This window comes from Triturus cristatus, chromosome 2_1 (assembly GCF_964204655.1).
Source record: "Triturus cristatus chromosome 2_1, aTriCri1.1, whole genome shotgun sequence".
Taxonomy (NCBI): Eukaryota; Metazoa; Chordata; class Amphibia; order Caudata; family Salamandridae; genus Triturus; species Triturus cristatus.
This window is the reverse complement of record NC_140581.1, coordinates 3,685,113-3,704,789: the sequence shown is the minus strand read 5'-3', so window position 1 is coordinate 3,704,789 and position 19,677 is coordinate 3,685,113. Positions and strand designations below refer to the sequence as shown.

Below are 19,677 nucleotides of genomic sequence, written 5' to 3'. Positions count from 1 at the left end.
TATGAACATTATAGCATCCACCCTTTTCATTCTAAAGAGGCTATTAGTGATGTCATTGAGCTGTTTTAACCCCTTCAGTGCCCGCCCCTTTCCCCGCCCTGTGCCGGCCGTTGCATTAGCGGGCGGGGTCTATGACGAGCTGGACTCGTCATGGGCACAGCGCAACCGCGGCCCATGACGAGTCCAGCTCGTCAAGGGCACTGAAGGGGTTAAATGAAGGAAGCAAAAGGAGCTCCATTAAGTGTGTTGGAAAAAAGTTTAGAAGCTTGGTGTTTCCCACATCTTTTTCCTACTAGAGTAGGTGGCAGGCATGATGAGCGGCCTGTGCAAAGACCTGCAGCTGAGTATAGATGTAGTAGACTTTATTCATAAGACCCCATATTTCTTGAGTGTATTCCATATATATTTCACCTATTATTTGAGAGTGGCTTGTCTGGTCTCTCCAATGTTTTGAATCGTATTCTAAAAACAGGAGTTCATTTGCATAATATATCAGCAAGAGAACTTGGGGGGAAAGTTCAAGGAAAAGAGGAGCACTTGAAATACAATTTAATATTCCTAATGGCTTTCAGCGTGGGACTAATGAATATTGGTATTAGCGTCACTGAAATGCATGTTGAGGAATCTTGGAGCACCTACTTGGTTCCTGATGCTGAGTTGCGCTGAATATGCATGGGATAACCTGCTAGAATTCTTGCAGGAGGCAAATTCAAATATAAAATACATTCATCTGAAGACGCCAGAACTGTGCTCACTAGATACTGCAAATGTGCATATTTTAATCACAGATTTCAAGCAATGACGGCTTTCATCTTGAACAAAACAAAACCTTCTTGTGGTGAAGTGATTGATTTCTTTTGGCGTAAAGAGTACCAAGCCAGAGGTGCTCCCCATATTCAAATGCTGTTGTGAATAAAAGATGCCCCAAAGTTTGGAACAGACAGACTCGGTTTTGTCTTTTATTGAGCAGTATATAACTTGCTCCATCCCAAAGGACAGTAGTGACAACATATTAAGAGAACGAGTTCTACGATTCCAAAATCACAGATGTAGAAAATACGGTCAGCGAAAATACAGAGCAAAAGGGAACGTTTGTACAAGATGTCATTTCGGATTTCCACGGCCTGTCTTCTCACAAGGAAGAGTCAACAGCTTTTTGTCTGCAGTCAGAAGAACACTTATAAGGTAATCACCCAAAAATACATACAATCTAAAAAAACAGAGACCTCTAAGTACATTAAAGTCTACAACCCAGTGATTTCGAAGATGTGGAATGCAAACATGGATGTGCAGTTTGTTGTAGACAACTCAATTGCTGTTGCTTGGTACATTACATCTTATATAACAAAGTCAGAGAAAACTGAGATTAAAGAGATGTGATGAGATTTCAGCAGAAGAGTTGTCTAAAGAAATTGTAGTTTTAGTTTGAAAATGCCTTCTCACAGAAATATAGGCTCCTATGAATGTGTAGGCCGGTTAAGCTCAGCTAGTTTGTTTTCTAAATCCAGTGGAGTGTTATGGGTGAGTTTAGGGCTTGCTAATACTCGTAAAAGAGTACTGAAGTCTTTCCCTGATATTCAATATCTTGCAGAATTTGAGCCACACAGTACAGATATTCTGAAGAGTAACATGTTGGATACGTATTATCCAAGAAGAAGTCCACATCTGGAAAGGATGTGTCTTTAGGAAATACTTCAACATTATACTTTCAGAAGTATTGTCAGTGGAAACATAGATGGAGGTAAATTTGCTGTGGCTGGATATGAAGGATGTTTGGTGAGACATAAAGCAAATTTAATCAACCATAGAAAGCTAAGTTGCCAAACTCCTGACAAAAGAGTTTTTCTATTTAGCCTTTTTACAGTTGTTTAAGCCATGGCGAACTGAAAGTGAGCTACTTGGAGAATATGACTGTTATGAAGACTGTTTCAAAGCTGTGAAAGACAGCATTGGGTGCTCTGTGTTTCCAGTCATTCCAATCATCTTTCCCGGCCCCGGTCTTCATTACATGCCCGGTTTAAAGGAGTCAAAGCAGATGAAAGGAACGGGCCTGCACAGTGACAGCACGGCCTGGAAGGGATAAGAGAGCGGCCTTAGAAGATCCCTTGTTTTGCCAGAAGTTCTAGATAAGCAAGAGCCTGTCTCAGCCATTCCATGGTCCCCTTTGGAACCTGGTCAATGCACAGGGAAACAGGTGTTATCAAAAGTGTCTTCTTGACGGCATTTCTCACATTCCGGGAATAGCTTCACTGTGAGGATGAAACAAGTTCAGCGACATCTCCCGAGAGTCCAACAGGACTCCACAAAGACGTCATCCCATGCCCTGCCAGCCAGACCGCGACGATGGTGCCAGCCGGGAGGGGGCACAGCCATGCCAGCAGCAGGGTGACGCTGACGAGCGCATGCACATCTTCTGTCCGTCCGCATGCGTGGAATCCGTATTGATTTCAAAAGGCCCTCGCATGGAGAGAGCAGCACATGCACGCTGCTAACGCCAGGCGAGACATAAAAATTGACTTTTTAAAAAAATGTTGCAAAGATTCATCATGCGGTGCCAAAGTTATTGGCAAAACAAAAAAACACTTTTCCTATGGAAACTTTGGTCCTAAGTCTACCTACTCGCTTCCACAGGTAAAACAAGAAAATTAAATATATATTTATATATACACGTATCTACAAACTAGGGGTGGGCGGAATTTGCGAAATCCACTTTCGCAAATTATCGCAAAAATTTTAAAAACTATCGAAAACACGCGGAAATATCGCGAGGATGCGGACGTTTTTTTCCCGCATGTTCGCGAGATTTTCTGCATGGTTGCGGCTCGCCAACTTACCCATGTGGTTGCTCGCGGGCGCGGCTATCTTGTTTTCAGTTGTCTCGCAGTGCATGATCGCGAGAAGAAAGACGTGATCGCGCGACGCATGACGTCATTGCGGGCGCGAGACAGCGCAAATGGCTAAAAACAATACAACATCTCATGGAGAACGCGACCGGATCAAGAAAACTTGTCGGCGAACGCAGGGATTCAGGTAAGGCGATCGCACGCGAGAATGTATTATTTTACAGCGCGAGCAAGAAACAAATTATCGCCAAGCTGCGGAATGCGGAAATTTTGACATTTTCGCGCTTTCCGCGGAACGCGAAAATGTCAAATTATCGCAATTTCCGCGAACGGAACGAAATTTTAGCCCAGGCCTACTACAAACTAAGAACTTCGTTGAAAGGCAGCATAGTACTGTACAGGGTCAGAGGCACATATATAGTCACCAAGTCATCTGACTAGTAGCGCTCTAACAGCAAAGGTGGACTGTTACTTCATCATGATGCAGTGTTAAGGATGTGAATCTTCAGATCTTTCCTAAATTAAAGCACGGTTGGAGCAGTTCGGATCAGTATAGGGATGACATTCCAGATCCTGGGAGCATTGATGGAGAAGGCCTGATACTTTTTCATCTCAAGTCTGATGAGGTCTTGGTGGTGGGTGACCCCAGAGTCTCAGGAGATGGTGAACTTACCAGAGGTAGAGGCGCAGTCAGCATGGCTGCTGTTTGGTAAGCAAAACGTTCATAGTTTTAATGATCACAACACAACACCAATGGCTCATTCTCCCAATGTCAAGCTTGGCATCAACATACAACTTGCAATAGAATATTTATCAAATTCACTTTTATTGGTTTTCATAGAAACATAGAACTTGACCAAAGGCAAGAAACAACCAGACAAGTTTGGTTTGCTTGCTCCCTGTCCACATTGGACTCGCATAGTCTGCAGCTTTACATATGTTAACATACATTTGTTAACTGAAAACTCTGCACCCTTGAGCCAATTACTTGTAAAATATTACTTCTCAGAAGGTGAACACCAGTGGTAAAAACCTCTCATATACATGGTCTTAAGTAAAACAATCAGTTCATGGTCAACTGGTGAGTAAAAAAAATCTACAAAGCGATTTCTTGTATTAGGTCATAAAAAGATTATTTCACTACAAAATTTCACTTTCATGCATACTGATATATATATATATATATACACACAAACACACACTTATTTATGTACAGATCTGATTAATTTTCTGGAACAATGACACTACTCCTCTCTAGGATACACAAGTTTTAAACACTGATTACATGCCATAATTTAGTCACCGTCAACTTAACTGTTCGTCCTGATCAGGGTAATGCGGAGCTTTTCTACTTCTTTAAGGCCAACTAACATCATTAGACGCCCCTCTTCAGGCATCACCAAGAAACACAGCGTGTATCATTTCTCCGCTTTGAGCGATGTATTATTACCTGCGTTGTGGAAGCAGGGCTGTATGGGAAACTGCAATGACCTTTCTCTCAGTGATATGCTATTTGGAACTCACTGCTCTTGTTGAATATAGGCCACAATTACAGCGACCTGCTGTATTCAGAAGGATGCAACGCAGGGTGTACAGAACACTCCACATCAAAGCTGTGTTGCTAACGCAATAAGCGGTGTGCGACAGAGCTCTCATACAACATGTATCTTATATTTTTACTTTATACTTCTTTGGATTTTATATGTGGCTTATACACACTGAGAATACAGACAACACAAGGGAATAATTTACAGTACCCATTTCAGTTCTGTCACTTTCACTAAATGCCAGTCCAAGTCGTACTCTAAAGGAGGACAGCTCTTCGGAAGAAGTGTGCACAGAAGCGATGAACAGGTCTGAAGTATGATGAAACAGGGAAGAAGACAGAACAGGAGAAAATGAGCCTGGGAAGACGAAGGGCTGGAGTGAATGTGTGTAGGGTAGGAGATGGCGAACAGGAGTCAATGAAAAAAGTCAAATAACAACATGACGATGGAGGATACAGATGAATAAAGAACAATAGGAAATGATGGAAGATGAAAGTGAATAACTACAGGACATGCAACTGCAGATGACAGAATGGATTTTATTTTTTTACATTTATGATGTTCTATCCTTGAAGCGAAGAATGACACTGTAAAAAGAGTTGAGTAGTTCAGGGATAAGGTTGTGGCACAACAGCCACAAATAGAAGGAATAGACATCAATAAAATGTAAATGCATAAAATACCGTGTAACAAAAGCCCCAAAGCAATTCTGCTGTACCTGGAAGAGGTCACATTTAATGACAACAGAACTGATGAAACATCATATTGAATAGGTGCATTTAAAAATGTCAGGAATTCAAAGGGGACAATAAATGAATCTCCAAGAGAACAACTATGGTGCTCTTGTAAAGAATGTCTTGGTGCCATTGAACTCAATCACAGTTCTTTCCTCCTGCTAATACAGTAGCTACCAGTGACCTGCAAGTTCTCTACCAAATAGTGCTGAGATGACAAATTTCGTTGAGAACAGAACAAAGCCTGAAGTTGTTAAAGAATCAAAGCAGGGGGTGTTGCCATATTTTCCAGCTCCAATCACAAAGGTGAAGCAAAGCCGAAAACTGCCTTACGGATATGTTGATTTAAGAGTCTAAAGGAGAAAAGAAAATATTTTTTTTTCTGATGAGAGAAAGCTGGAAAACATACATGGACAAAGTTGGAAATGTTAATCAGATGTTTTAGGGAACATGGACTGTGAGGATGTGAACAACCACATTTCAGTTTTGGAGGCGTTTGGCTTGGGCTGTCATACATCTAGTCCTCAATGGCACAGAGAAAGGCCTACAGGTGTAGGGCCCTTACACAAAGATCTGTGTGTCTCCTTTGCACTGGTGCATGGAGATGCCAGACCCTATCGATAGCACAGCAGCTTCACGTAGATAAAAGTTAAAGAGTTTTATGGCAACAGGTGTGGCCACTCGTTCCCACTGATGTGCTCTGAAAGGAAAGGAATAGCATATGGCAGGGCCTCCATCCTTTTCACCAACACGAGCAACTTCTGTTCAATGAAAACCATTCCAAGCTACTAATATTATTAGTATTGTACACATCAGACAAGATTACATTAATGGCCACCCTATGCAAGAGTGACAACCTCAGTGCAGGATTGCCAGAAGCAATGTGAAAAAGGCTTAGTATATTTGGAATACCCCTACAACGGTAATACATAAGAGACAATGTTGCAATGACCTCAGGCACCAAGGTAATATTAGTAAGAAGTCTCCCAAGGCTGCATGATTCATCATTAAAAAGATTTTGGAAATTATAGGTTATGAAAATGCACACATTTTCAGATCAAATACACAATTTAAAATTTTGGTATACATATATCAATTCAACCGAACAAAAGCTTCTAATTTGGTACTCTGGGCGGCACACAGGAGAGCTACTCACAGGCAGCTGGAGAGCTACCAGAAGGTCACAAGCTACTTGTTGGAGAAGCCTGCCCTAAGGGAACATGGTTAAATGCCACAGGTGGAACAAAGAGCAATGGTAAAAGACCAACACCAGCTCATGCATGGAGTATTTTGCTACTTGACAAAATGCTCCTTCAGTGCCATGCCCTGCATGACAACCAAGCGGCAGCAAGCAAGTGAATGGTAAGATGTGAGGTACATGGTCGGAACAGAAGGATAAAGTGTAGTAAGTTTGGAATATGAATGGACTAATTATGTAACAGTTTTATCAGGTATCAAATAAGGGGAACTAGTAAACTGAAGGTATTTTACCATGATACCCGGTTCTTTTATGAAAAGGAAACTGTTACTAACCCTGTAAGCATTGGTTAGTAGCGTGTACTGCTGCAGAATCAGAGGCTCTAAATACTCCTGCTATCGGGGCTCAGACGTTTTTAAGTAGTTTTTCTTCGAAGAAAGTCTTTCGAGTCACAGGATGCACTGCGACTATTCCCTTAGTTTGCAATGCAATGCAATGCGCACGGGCATCAATTCCATGTTGGATTATTTTTCGCAAAGAGGGTGAGAGTAGTATGGAGTGTTAATACCAGTAGGAAGGACACGTATACTGTGAAAGGGGAATTCATTAGTAAAGATGAGATCTGCAAATGGAGCCACACTCTTCCGGGAGCCGCATGCTTCCGGAGAGGAAGTTGGGCGCATGTTAATTTACAGCACGACATGCTATGAACTGATGTTTATTTCAGTTTGTAGCATATGCTGCATATGCCCAGCACAGACTGTAAAGCAGTAAGTACCCCTCGACAAGCATTTGCTACCGTGTGGATGCTGCAGGTGTCTGAAATAAGGTCCTTAACCCGTTGACCGCGGCACGAATTTCGCAGCGTTGCGGGCATATTAATGAGTGGGTGCGGTTCGGACGGCCCCCGGCCGTCCTCTGCACACGCCCACTGTGACGTCGGACGGCTGGGGGTCGTCCGACGCACGCAACGGGTTAAGACTGTCTGACCAAACATTGCTTATATCCACACAATAGTGCTTAGAAAAAGTTGGGGGCGGTTTGAACATGTATCTACTATACATATATCAGCTAGATGGATATTGACCAGAAAGGCGATGGCTACTGCCTTTTTGCATGTAGAGTGCTCCCTGGGGATGTCATGGAAAACCCTTTTGGCTTAGTAATATTAAGTTTGGGAGCATTTGACTATCCAACCTTAGAAACAGATCGGCCCTGATGGAGTTCAGCAAAGGCTATGAACAGCTGGCTGGTTATGCGAAGGGGCTTGGTCCTGTCAATGTTGTACAAAAGAGCCTGTTTGACCTCTAGGGTGGAGGGCTCTTTCTGCTACTGAGCACGGTGGAGGGAAGAAAACTGGGAGCTCTACTGCTTTGTTGAGATGAACTGGGAAAACCATTTTAAGGAAGAACTTGGGTTTGAGTACAACCCTGTGCACCGCGTGGGGGCCTCAACCCACCAATACATCTAAAGGATGTTAGGTTAAAAGGAACGCTAATTTGCAAAAAAAGGAACCGGAGAGGGCAAGAGTGTAAGGGCCAAATGGGGGGACACAACTCATGAGCCTTGTAAAAACCACACAGGTTCCACACTGGAGCAGGGGGAGCTATGGGAGGGATGAGCATCTTGAGGTCCTCCATGAAATGCTTTAATTATAGAAGTTTGAAAAAGTGAGGAATGTTACCTGTTCTGCATGCAAGTGGCTCTCGCTGCAGTATGGAGCCCTATGGAAGTATATGCAAGGTCTAATTTTTGAAGACAGAGCAGATGATAGATAATGTCCTGGATCAGGGACTTAATACCATCGACATGTTTGTGAATGCAATAATGGATGAATTGCCTCTATTTTGCGGAAACGTAGGCTAGCATAGTAGGCCTGCATGACTCACACAATAGGTCAATGAAATCCTGTGGCTGCGCAAGTAGCCGAATTTTAGGCCCTCAAGTGCCAGATTGATTTGGGTGGAATCTGAGTATCTGACTTGACCTTTCTCTGGCGAGGCCTGGTTTGTTGGGTTGGTGTTCATGGGGGTTGATTGACATCTGGAGAAGAGGTGAGTACCAGGGTTGTCTGGCCAACACGTGGACTAGCAGGATCAGAGTTAGTGATGCTTGCTGGATTTTTCGCACTCCTTGTTGAAGGAGTAGGAGAGGCGAAAAAGCATAATTAAAGATCCCTGACCAATTTATCCATAGTGCATTGTCACTGGAATGTGTGTACCACGAGGCAAAGTTTGAGCATTTCACATTTTTGAGGGGTAGCAAACAAGTCTGTTTTGTGAACTGCCCCAACATTGGAACAGTGGACTAGGACTTGAGGGTGGAGTTCCCGCTCGTGGACCTGCTGATAGTTTCTGCCAAGTTGTTTCCATCCCCAAAAGATACTACACCAGAGATGCAAGTGGTGAGAGAGTACCCAATACTATGGATGCTGCTTTAGTTGGGAGAGAGTGGCACTCTTGACATCTAACATCGTCACCTACTCTTCTTACTGGAGTTGAGGTATGACATCCTGCAGGGTTACTATGTGCTAATGTTCGGAAAGGATGTATCGATTGAGAAGTCAGAGGTTCAGGATTTGGGGATGAGGAAGTAAAGAGGGTAAACTTCCTTTCCCCAGTTGAGGGGGTAGGGTTTCTATGGTCCCTTTTTGAAAGAGTACTTCTACCTCTTCATGCAGGAGGCTATGTTCCCTCTTGAGGGGTTGTGAGAAGTTCTAGGCAGTAGCCATGGTGAACCGCTGCTACCACCTACTGGTCTGGAATGATGTTCTAATGAGGAAGAGGGGAGGTATGGTGGGTCAGTGCTTGGAGGTGGAGGAGGAGGCCTCCTTACTGGGGCCACCTCTACAACTCTGCCCCTATTATTGTACTGTAGGCACCCAGGGTGTACTCTCTTGCCGGTGAAAAGTGTTACTGCCTCTTATGAGGGGGATAAATCTGAGGAAGCAGCCTTGGAGCCTCTACTAGCACATTGGGTCCGAAAATAGCACCTGCCCTCTACTAGTCAGGTGGGGGTGCATCACCCTAGTCTGAGCAGAAGCACACTTGCGTGCTGTGTGGATTACTAGGGAGTCCAGTGGTACGGGCCCCCAGATGTAGACTGGGACGATGGAAGACTGCTTGTATGTTTTCAATCCCTGTCCTTGACCGGCTTTTTAAATGTGTTAGGAGGCGATTTTAACATGCCCTTTAACATGGGCAGGAACTGGACTGTTCTTTCCGATGTAGATACTGTCTCCAACAGGAAATCATCTTCCTTGTAGAGGACATGTTTATCCTCCTTATGGATGGTGGCTGCCTATTGGATCACCTCGTGGTTAGCTGTGGTGTTGTCCGAGGGAGATGTAGGCGTGGGTAAATTATCAAAATCTGGGTCTCTTGGGATCAGGGGCACTTGGTAAAATTGTGCCTCATAAGAACCAGGGCGGCCAAAGGGGCTGCCGGGCCCATAAGAGGAATGTGGGCATCCCTCTGGTCGGTGTGGAGGCAGTGGGGGTGGTGAGAGAGAAGGTGGTGGTGGAAGGTATGCCCCGTCTCTATGGTTTTTAATCTAGGGAGCTGGAGGGTACTCCAAAGCAAGCGTCTCTTCGAATGTTAGCTTCCTCACCTAAGGCAGGGTCCCTGAGGGTTTCAGCAGAGACAGCTTCGTTGAACTTCTCCCAGTTTGGGGATGGATGAATAATCTTATGCACCATGCATCCAGTTCCCCTTGAAGTCTTTGTAGGACAGAATTGCTCTAGCAGGCAGCAGATTGAGACTGCGGCGCCAACGGCAGCTTCACAGTCTGGTGGCTTCAGAGCAGATGTTGGCCTTGGAGCCAGTGTGGAAAGGACCCTTGGCTTCATAGAGGCTGAAGCATCGTGGATCTTTCTGCTTGAGGTGCTTTGCCGGCGGATGGAGGCCTTGATGGCAGCGCAGATCATACGGTCCTGGCGGAAGACTTCGTTCACGGATTGGTGGGTGTTGAGGGCAAAAGGACCTTCTCTCTTTCCTCCTGGTAGGATTTAGAGGAGAAAACTGCCTCCGGACTAGGTGATAGTTGGTGGGATGGAATGCCCAGAGGATAAGCGTCTTCACCCTCCCCGAAGTCGATTAGGGCTAGTCCTCCGAAGATTTCTGGGATGCTGTCGGAGGATTGCCGCTGCATCTTTTGATGTTCCTAACGCTTCAGCCAGTGGTGTCAGAGTCTTTTTCAAATGGAAGGCAAGACAGTTCTTGAACAAGATGTTGTAGTCGGAGGAGATACAAGCCGTGTGCCAGCTGGGCCACAGGTACTTTACGTGGCACTGGGGATAGTTCTTGGAAGGTGTCTATTCCATCATCTTGTGTGCGTTGTCTACAAAGAAATTGAAGATGAGGGGCATGCAGCACGAGAGAGGGTCCGAGGCTATAGCAGTTGGTTGTCAATCGACTAATGTCGGTCTCCCAAGGATGTCGCCAAAGAAAGCACAACGACAAAATCTAGGAATCAAATTTCACTGTGTGAGCCCGAAGGAATATGAAGAACATGTCGATTCTTGGAGCCTAGTCGTGAAAGGTTCAAACCTGATGGCAGAAAAAAAATCTTGTGAGGAGTCGGTGCCCATGCGCATTAGCAACTTATGTTGAGTCACACTGTATCCAGTGCTTCAAAGAAAAACAACTTGCAATGTCTGAACCCAACACTGAAGAACAGGAGTAGGCAGAGCATGTGTATTCACAGCAATACATGCTAAGAACAAGTATTACTTTTGATGGTGTGATTATGGCAGACACTAACCCTAGTAGCAGGAAAGGTTACAGACAGTGTTTTATTACTGGAAATTATACATATCTTTCCTGCAAATACTGGATTGTATTTGAATTTATAAAGTGCTTACTACCATTTAAGAGGCTTAGAAGTGCATTCCGCCAGGCAGTACACTGCAGAGGAACCTTTGGTTAGTGGTTACATCAGTAGTTATTTAGATTAGACCTGTGCTCGTAGGAGTGATCGGCAGTGGAGACAGAGAGGAGGGTGTGAGTTTATGCAGAGGGATGGTGAGATTAATAGATGTTCCAGAGGACATTAGGTATTGTTAGGGTGCAGGGGTATGACTTTCAAAGGTGGAGAAGTGATCTGTGAAATGAGGTGCATGAAATGTACAGAAATACAATAATGTAGATTAAGGTAGACGTATGTGATTTAGACTGACCGTAAATATTAATTTAGGATCCCTGGTCTAAAAAATGTTTTTTGCATAGTTCCTCTCGTGCTCTTAAGCGAAACACTGGCAGTATCCACTGCCAAAATTTTGAATATCATTCTTCACAAATCTCTTGCCCTTGTGATCCACGTTACTGTTTCCTTTTAGGAAGGTCAGTTTGCGGATCAATGGCGAGCCATTTTGCATAGTTATTACCCATGATGTACCATATCATCTGGTTCTGTATTGTAGCTGTTAGTGATTTTACAATAATGTGGTGTTGCAAAGAAGACCGGTCACAGAAATTCATGTCATTTGAGGTTTTTCTTTAGTTTCTGAATGCCTTAACCCCATACACATTCAGCTCACGGACGTTCTGTATACCAGGTGCCAAAGATCTAGAGAGAACCTCACAGAACCCGAGAGACAGAATGCGGATTACTGGCCTGCACTCTAGTACTACAATCAAGAACATCCTGAAAAAAATGTAAATGACTGATAAAAGAATTATACGGACTTCACTGACGCGATCTTTGAGAAAGATTATTTAATAGTAACTTGATTCTAGGAATTGTCAAATGCAATAATCACAAAGTGACACACAAGACCAACTAAAGCTGATGGAAGTCGAAGGTGAGAGAAGGAAGATGAAGTAATAATTCAATCCAAGACACTGTTTGGTGCACGTGTTAGGACCCATGGGGTTACACAGGCCTGCAGTGAAGTGAATGCAGCACTGGCAGCATCTTCCCATGGGTGCTTCGATACCCTACAATACATGCACTGAGCGAAGAACAGTGCTGTGATTTATTAAGAATAAAAATATGGAAGTCAAACACGAACAAATACAGATGAGAAAAAGTAGTGATAGGAGATGAGACTGAGAAAGAATGTGAACCAGGAGGAAAGAAAGACTGAGCTTTAGAAGAGGCGATTGGGAATGAATAAGAAAAGAAGAGGTGCAGCAGAAAGAACTGCAGCGAGACACAGGAGATGAGTGGAGAGACTGACGACAGACCTCATGGAAGAGAACCATGTGGTAAGATGCAAGAACCTAAAAGATGCTTAAAAGTGGAGAAGTAGCAATCGCAAATAATAGAGGGACTAGGAGTGATCACGGTACAGCACACCCCCTCCCTCAGAATAACTAAAATCAAATCGAGTGTGCTGTTCCTATCCCGACCTAGATATCACTATTGCCCCATGGCAGTTATCAGGTCAGTGAGTCTACTCTCCTGGCAGAACAAGAGATCATGTTCTAATTCAACAAGGGGCAATTATTTGTTCAGCTGATGTTTAGAAGACTCAAGTTCACCATGCATATTCCAGCAGTTTTGAATAGGTCACTGGAAACAACCAGCAAGCCGTAAGAGCTGTTAAAGAAATTCAGACTGAGTCATGACTGAAGAGTTCAGATTAGGTTCAGAATGAGTAACACTGCAAATAGACTCCCTCTGAGCCTGGCCTCTTTGCTGTGTTTCTTTCTCTGTTCAAGCGCCTCCCCGTGCCTTCCGAAAGGCAGCAGTGTTTACCACAGCATTTGAATTGCTAGCATCGACCCACCGACTTCAGGGCACTGAAAGTGCCTCGCCATCTGCTACATTTTTAGGTTTGTTATGAAATGTCAGTATAAGCAACATACATTATTTCAGGATTTCTCTACATTTCGGGGGTTGTTTTATTATTTCATACCGAGAAACAGTCACAGAGAACCTAAACTATTAGCCAATCACTTCAGCTTGTCATTCGGTCGACGTTTCTAGATCACCACGATGAAGCTTGCACTTTAAGGGCTGTGATCGTCATTATAATAACCGTTTGCCAAAAGAATGTGCGCTCACATTGGCCTTCAGATGCAGAGATTCTGTACATAGGTTGCACCAGATGTGTTTCCCTTCCATGTTTTTTTATTCAGTCTTAGTTAAACATTGTGAGGTGACTACAAAGTCTGATAATAGACAACAGTAGAACTACCTTTTTCCTGAACTTGAGAAGAACCACCATGGCTTCTCGTCCTAAACATGCTGCTGTCAATCAAGGTAGTTTTATAATTGATGCTCATAGCTTTCCAGTGTCTTCCTTGCTGAATGAGGAGTTTAACCAAAAAATGGCTGTTCACAGTGTCTTCAGTCTTTTAATAAATGTGTGAGGTTCATTCAAATGTGCCAGTAGTTCTCCTGAAAAGAGATCTTTCTTCATACAAGTAGATGTGGTTGGTTGCTCCCGACACTTTCGAAGTCTGACGAATACGCTCTCACAAACCTTTATTCAAAATACTTTTTGTACTGCTCACACATTAATTTTTACCCGACAAGATTTGTACAGAATACTTTCTGTGTTTCTCGCATCAGTTTTTCTATTTTCCACAATCACATTCAGCATTTGCAATTTCTGCTGAGCTTTTATTCTATTCATGGAGACCAAAGAGCAAATGTCATAACAAGTTAGTTGCAGAGTTTGATGTTCCCAATTATTTCTACTCCCTCTAAGGTGACACCATTGTGGTCCCGAAGATGACAACTTAATTTTTTTAAATTTTCTTCTTTGGATTGCGAGTGAGGAAGCTTTTTCATCAGCACACTGATTAATCGCTTTACCCAAACCACCATTTTCTTTGTTGTAGTTTGTACTATGACATCTGTTCTCATCCAATGAACGGGTTGCTGTTTTCCATGTTTACAGCCATTCTACGGGTCGCCCTGCTGTCACACAAGTGTGTTTTATGTATGGACTGAAGATCTTGCTGTGCTGTATCATTTTTAGTGTCATTGTATTTCAATGTTCACATTCCTTCTCTTTGTCTGCACTGCAGGAAATAAAGTTTCAGCTAAACTATGGATTAGCCAAGAGGTTTAATAAAAAATATGAGAACTGAGCTGGGGCTTATTTACATTCACTAACGTGTGCCAACTATTACTGTATGAATTACAGGACACAGGGATTACAGCATAAACAACTATTGCTGAACACAAGTTTCGTTTGGCAAACAATTATTGGCACAACATCTGAATGGTTCAAGGGGTCCATCATGTGTGCTCACTGAATGGGAAGCAATATTGCTGCCATAAATAGTTCGACAATAGAAGACTGGGTGCATAAATGAATACAAAGGCCTCTATGAGGATATGCAGATGAGCGTGGGAAATGAGTCGACTCGCAGCAGTACCTTTATGTTGATCTGTTTAGGAAACAATGACACACACTCCATATACACAAGAAAAAGGCGGTCCTGTACTTCATAGCATGGTGACAAGAAAATAACACATGATGCTTGTTAACATGAACATACGCGTGCACACAGAATGTCATGCTGCTCCTTGCACAGCATCCAGATGTTCGCTGCAAGAAGATGGGTGCAGGACATGGGGAGAGGGGCAATGCTTCCTCACTGCACAGGACACTAGGCTGCTTTCAGAACGACTGTCTTCACTAGAGAGCACCACATATGGAAAAGGATTTTAGAGAATCAGTTTTAAGATGCACTGATAAACAACTAGGAAGGTTAAGGACAGGCTTTCATGTTTGTGATTGTTTCACAAAAGATGGGAGATGAGCCATTGGATCACCCTGTCGGAGTAACCATTTGTCGACAGTTGTTAGCAGAACAGGTAATTCACTGAAGATGACAGAGAACATATGGGCACCACTTAGGAATGGTGGGAGCGGGTGACAGAGTTTTTATCGCTATTTTACTAATAAATGCACTGCAAAAGATATATTTGTAAGGCCCAGCTTTACAAGGTGAACAGCAATTTGGGCAGGGGATTATAGCTAGAAGCCAAAAGACTGATCCAAGCATTGCTCAAATAATTGGCGTGAAGATGACACAGCTTTTGCCTTCCTTCTATCAAGAATCCTTGCTAGGTTTCCACTGAGAGGTCATCAGAAGACACCTGGTCAGATTCTGCAGTCAGAAGAACTTTGAATGTGATGGACCAGTTCTTGTATACTATTTTATCTCTTGCAGCAAGTTATTTTTCGGTGCCGTTTAGTACTTTACTGCTGGACCGCGAATCTCATTTCAGTTTATTGCATACTTGGGGACCATGATCAGCAATACCCTCTCTTGGTTGCTGTCACTTTCGTAGCTGCTCCACCAGGAGAGAACTTTCTACTTTTACCTCCGGCTATTAAAAACTCTTGTATTTATTGTATGCCAGTGGCTTCTTTTGCAGTTTTTTGCTTTTTCTCTAGGATGAATCCAACTATACAATTTATTTTATTTCCACACTTAATGGCGCATAGAAGTCTCTCTTCGTACGACCTTTGATGTCCAAACACAGCTCACTTATGGGGACTATATGGTGTCACTTTCATAAAGGCAGCACGTCTGTGGATTGGGCAGGTTGTTTATAGAAGACACTGGAAACAATCAGATCCCCTTCAGGGCTTTTTTACCAAACTTGGGTTTTTTCAGACCCCGTCTCCTGGAGCCAGACCCCCGTTTGTCTCTCCATTTCTCCAAGGTGTGTATCCGCTGATGGAGCTCTAAGTATGAGGGGATTTTGAAGGTCTTCCCACATTCATTGCAGGAGTATGATTTTGAACTTTTGTGTTTTATTTGGTGTACCTTCAAGCTTGATAATGCGCTGAAACTCTTCCCACATTCATTACATGCAAAGTATCCTGTGTGTACTCGTCTGTGTATGATCAGCAGTGAAGATTTGCTAAAAGATTTCCCACAGACATTACACGTGCATGTTTTTGCACTTGTGGGGAGCTTCTGCTGTTGGAGTGGCATTGAAGAAGGGGTCAAAGACTTTTCGCTTTCATCACTTGTCTTTTCTTGGGCATTGTTTTCAAGTGTACTCACACGGTTCTCATCTGAACATATTGATGCATTTAAGCTAGTGTCAGTCTTCGGTTCTTGAGGTGCTGAAGAATCATGGGAACACTTCTCGCTTTCACAGCATGTCGACGTTTTGTCTGTGACTAGGTTGTCAAGTTCATGCACAGTATTCTTTTCGTCATGATGTATGGAGTCTTTTCCATTTGCATGGACTTTCTTGTGTAGAAGCAATATTGCTGAAGAATTAAAAGACATTTCACATTCGGTGCAAGGGTAAGGTTTCTTTTCTGGTGCTTTTGTCTCAACCTTGGGTGTACCAACACTTTTCTTTTCATTAACCCTGGTGGAAACTTTTTCTTTTGTATGAACATTCTGGTGTTGAAGCAGTACCAAAGAAGAATTAAAAGACAGATCACACTCACTACATGGGTACGGTTTCTTTTCGGAGGCTTTTGTCTCACCCATCAGTTTACTATCACCTTTCTTCTCATCACTTTGCACGGAACATTTTTCTTTTGTGTGAGCCTTCTGGTGTTGAAGCAGCAATGGAGCAGAATTAAAAGACAGATCACAATCACTACAAGGGTAAGGTTTCTTTTCTGAGGCTTTCTTCTCCACTTTAGTTTTGCTATCACTTTTGGGTTTGCTAACATTTTTCTTCTCATCATTCCACATGGAAGCTTTTTCGCTTGCGTGAACTCTCTTATGCTGAAGCAACATTTCATACGCATTGAAAGACTTTTCACATTCATCACACGGGTGTGGCTTCTTTTCTGGGGTTTTCAAATGATGCTTTTTGACACCTTTCTTCCCGTCCACGTGCATGAAAGCTTTCTCACTTGCATGAACCCTCTTGTGTTGAAGCAACATTTCATAAGCATTGAAAGACCTTTCACATTCATCGCATGGGTGTGGTTTCTTTCCTTGGGTTGTTTGCGGATGTTTACTTGCACTTTTCCTCTCATTGTAATGCTTCTTCTTGTCTTCTTGTCGTCTTGATTTTGGTTTGCTTACTTTTCTGTTCACACTGGCATTTGAATTCTTACGAAGAGGTTTTTCCTTTACACCTGGCAGGTCTTCCTCTTTGTGGAATACCTGGTGCTCGATTAGGTTGGATTTCTGAAAAAAGACGATCCCACAGTCTGGGCATGGGTACTTTTTCACTCCCGATTTTGTTCTTGGAATTTTTGTGGACGACTTGGATTTTCCAACAGGCCTTTTAAATTTGCGTTCCGTGGACCATTTTCTTGCACTGTTGTTCTGCATCCTTTTGGGTCTTTTAGGTCTATATTTAAACTCTTCATCTTCATCCGAGTCCCAGTCATCATCTTCAGCAGAGTTCCAAACATCCTCCTCCTCCTCTTCGCCGGAGATCCAGATATCATCCTCATCTTTCTCTGAATACCAGACTTCTTTTTTGACCGCTCTTGCTCTTCGTGGTTGCAGTTTGTCAGTACACTCTTCAAGTTTTCTCTTGTACTTTTTCAAGGTATTCGTCTCTGATTGAAACAAAATCAAGACACAAATTAATTTGATAATAAAATAAAATATAGAAGCAGCAGACATACTAACTTGCAATTCATAAAGCTGTACGCTCTACTAGTGCTTCAGAGAAAGTTATGTTGAACAAGTTACTTACCCAAGATAATGATCTTTCTGGTGAATGCTTTACCTACCTGCGGATTACTCACTTTTTGAATATTCTAAGGTGCCAGACAGGATGCAAAAACTTTCCAACAGCTTTCCTACACCATTAGGTGGAGTTCTGCTCCATTCCAGCATCAGGCACATACCAGGACATGACATAATTGGAGCCATATAGCGCCAAACTTGTGCCCTGACGTCAGTTCCTCATTCTTTTGTTTAGAGCCCGTACAGGTAGACACAGCCTGCAGTATTTTGATCAGTGGCTATGCCGTTTAACAATGTAACCTAAAACCATATGTATGTGATGGCTGTGCGACCATTACACAGAATGGGGAGAGGTGAGAAAAGAGTTGGGGAGATTGGTGAGGAATTTGCAGGCAAGGAAACAATGCTCACCTTCAATCCTATGTCTCTTCCAGGGGAATCCTCATCAAGGTCATAAGCATTAAATATTCCAGCCAACGTGCGTGGACCCCGGCTGGTCCTCACAGCACCTTGGTCGTGCTCAAGGTGCTGTGTGGCACCAAAATGCGTTGATGCTGCTTTTGCGTCTGGATCGAATAAAACTTTATCATCAACTGTACAAGAGTGCCGTGGCATTCTTGACTGAAAGGAAGAAGTTTCTTTGGATTACAATGTCAGCGTGCGGCATAGCGCTGAACATGAGCACAGCAGACGAGATGACAGCTTGAGTGCAGCACGCCGAAACCATGAGAATACTTTCACACACACTGGCCACAACAATGAGAGGAAAAGTTCTGGGCCCCATTTTGTGATGCGGGACACAACACGCGTGGAGGGGGTAGGGAGAAAACATTAAATAGGACATAAGTGGTCAGGATAGAGGTATCCTGACCCCAAGTGACTGAAGGAAGGGGTCTCTGAGGGACCGAGACTCGTGGGCTGGAAATTGCCCAAAACATTTTTTTCGGGTCCCAAGGTTACAGGGATTTTTTAGTTAGGAAATAGAATTAAACAAACCATAGAAATTCACAAAAAAACAAAGGTTTCAGGGATGTTATAAATTTGGGTATAAAATATGAACCTAACATAACTTCCCTGTAACCTTTGTTTTCTTTCGTGAATATATGTGGCTCTTCAGCCGACAGAAAAAAGCTAAAAATTGCCACATTACACTGAGTTTTCATTTTAAACAACTGTCACAATTCACGAAATAATGTCATTAATACACAATGACTATAAAAAAGGTTTCACAAACCTTTAGTTAAAAAGAAAAGGAAATGGGAGCCATAATTAAGAAATAGGCTGCCATTCAAAGAATTACAGAGAAAATTGGCACTGTGTCTTTAAGAACCTCGCAGTACCCCTTGTATCCCATCATGCCTCACAGGTGACAGTTTGGTGAAATCAGTTTTACGGATATTTGGAATCCTGGGTACAGAATTTGTTGAGGGCAATAATAGGTGGGAGGGATTAAAGGTAAATAACATATCCTTCTCTTCCAGGGGATCCTCATCATCAATACAGCAAACACAAGGAGATGATGGACAGAGCGTTGAATCTTTTCAGACACTCACCCGGTACACAGATCTGGTTTGAATCCATCATTGTTCTTTAGCTTACTTCGTCACCCCAGTTCAGACCCAGCTATATGCAAATCAGTCTGACCCTGTGCCTCATGGAAACAGTCCAGCCCATACTGCCAAGCCAGGTCTTCCCTGAACCGGAAACAAGCATCCTGAGACCGGTTTCGGGGTAACACCTTATCAGCCAGGCTAGCTTGAATCCAGT

The 19,677-nt window shown here is 43.1% G+C and overlaps 1 protein-coding gene across 10 annotated transcripts in view; it reads right to left on the bottom strand.

Annotated features, from left to right (window-relative positions):
* Positions 1 to 3,650: 3,650 nt before the first annotated feature.
* The window catches only part of LOC146863585 (uncharacterized), a 218,748-nt gene continuing 202,721 nt past the window's right edge, over positions 3,651 to 19,677 (bottom strand). For all 10 annotated transcript variants that reach the window (XM_085627473.1, XM_085627498.1, XM_085627510.1 and 7 more), the window contains one exon: positions 3,651 to 17,777. In XM_085627473.1, the coding sequence (XP_085483599.1) occupies positions 15,862 to 17,777 (1,916 nt within the window). In that variant the 3' untranslated portion in view covers positions 3,651 to 15,861. The remainder of the gene's footprint in view (positions 17,778 to 19,677) is intronic.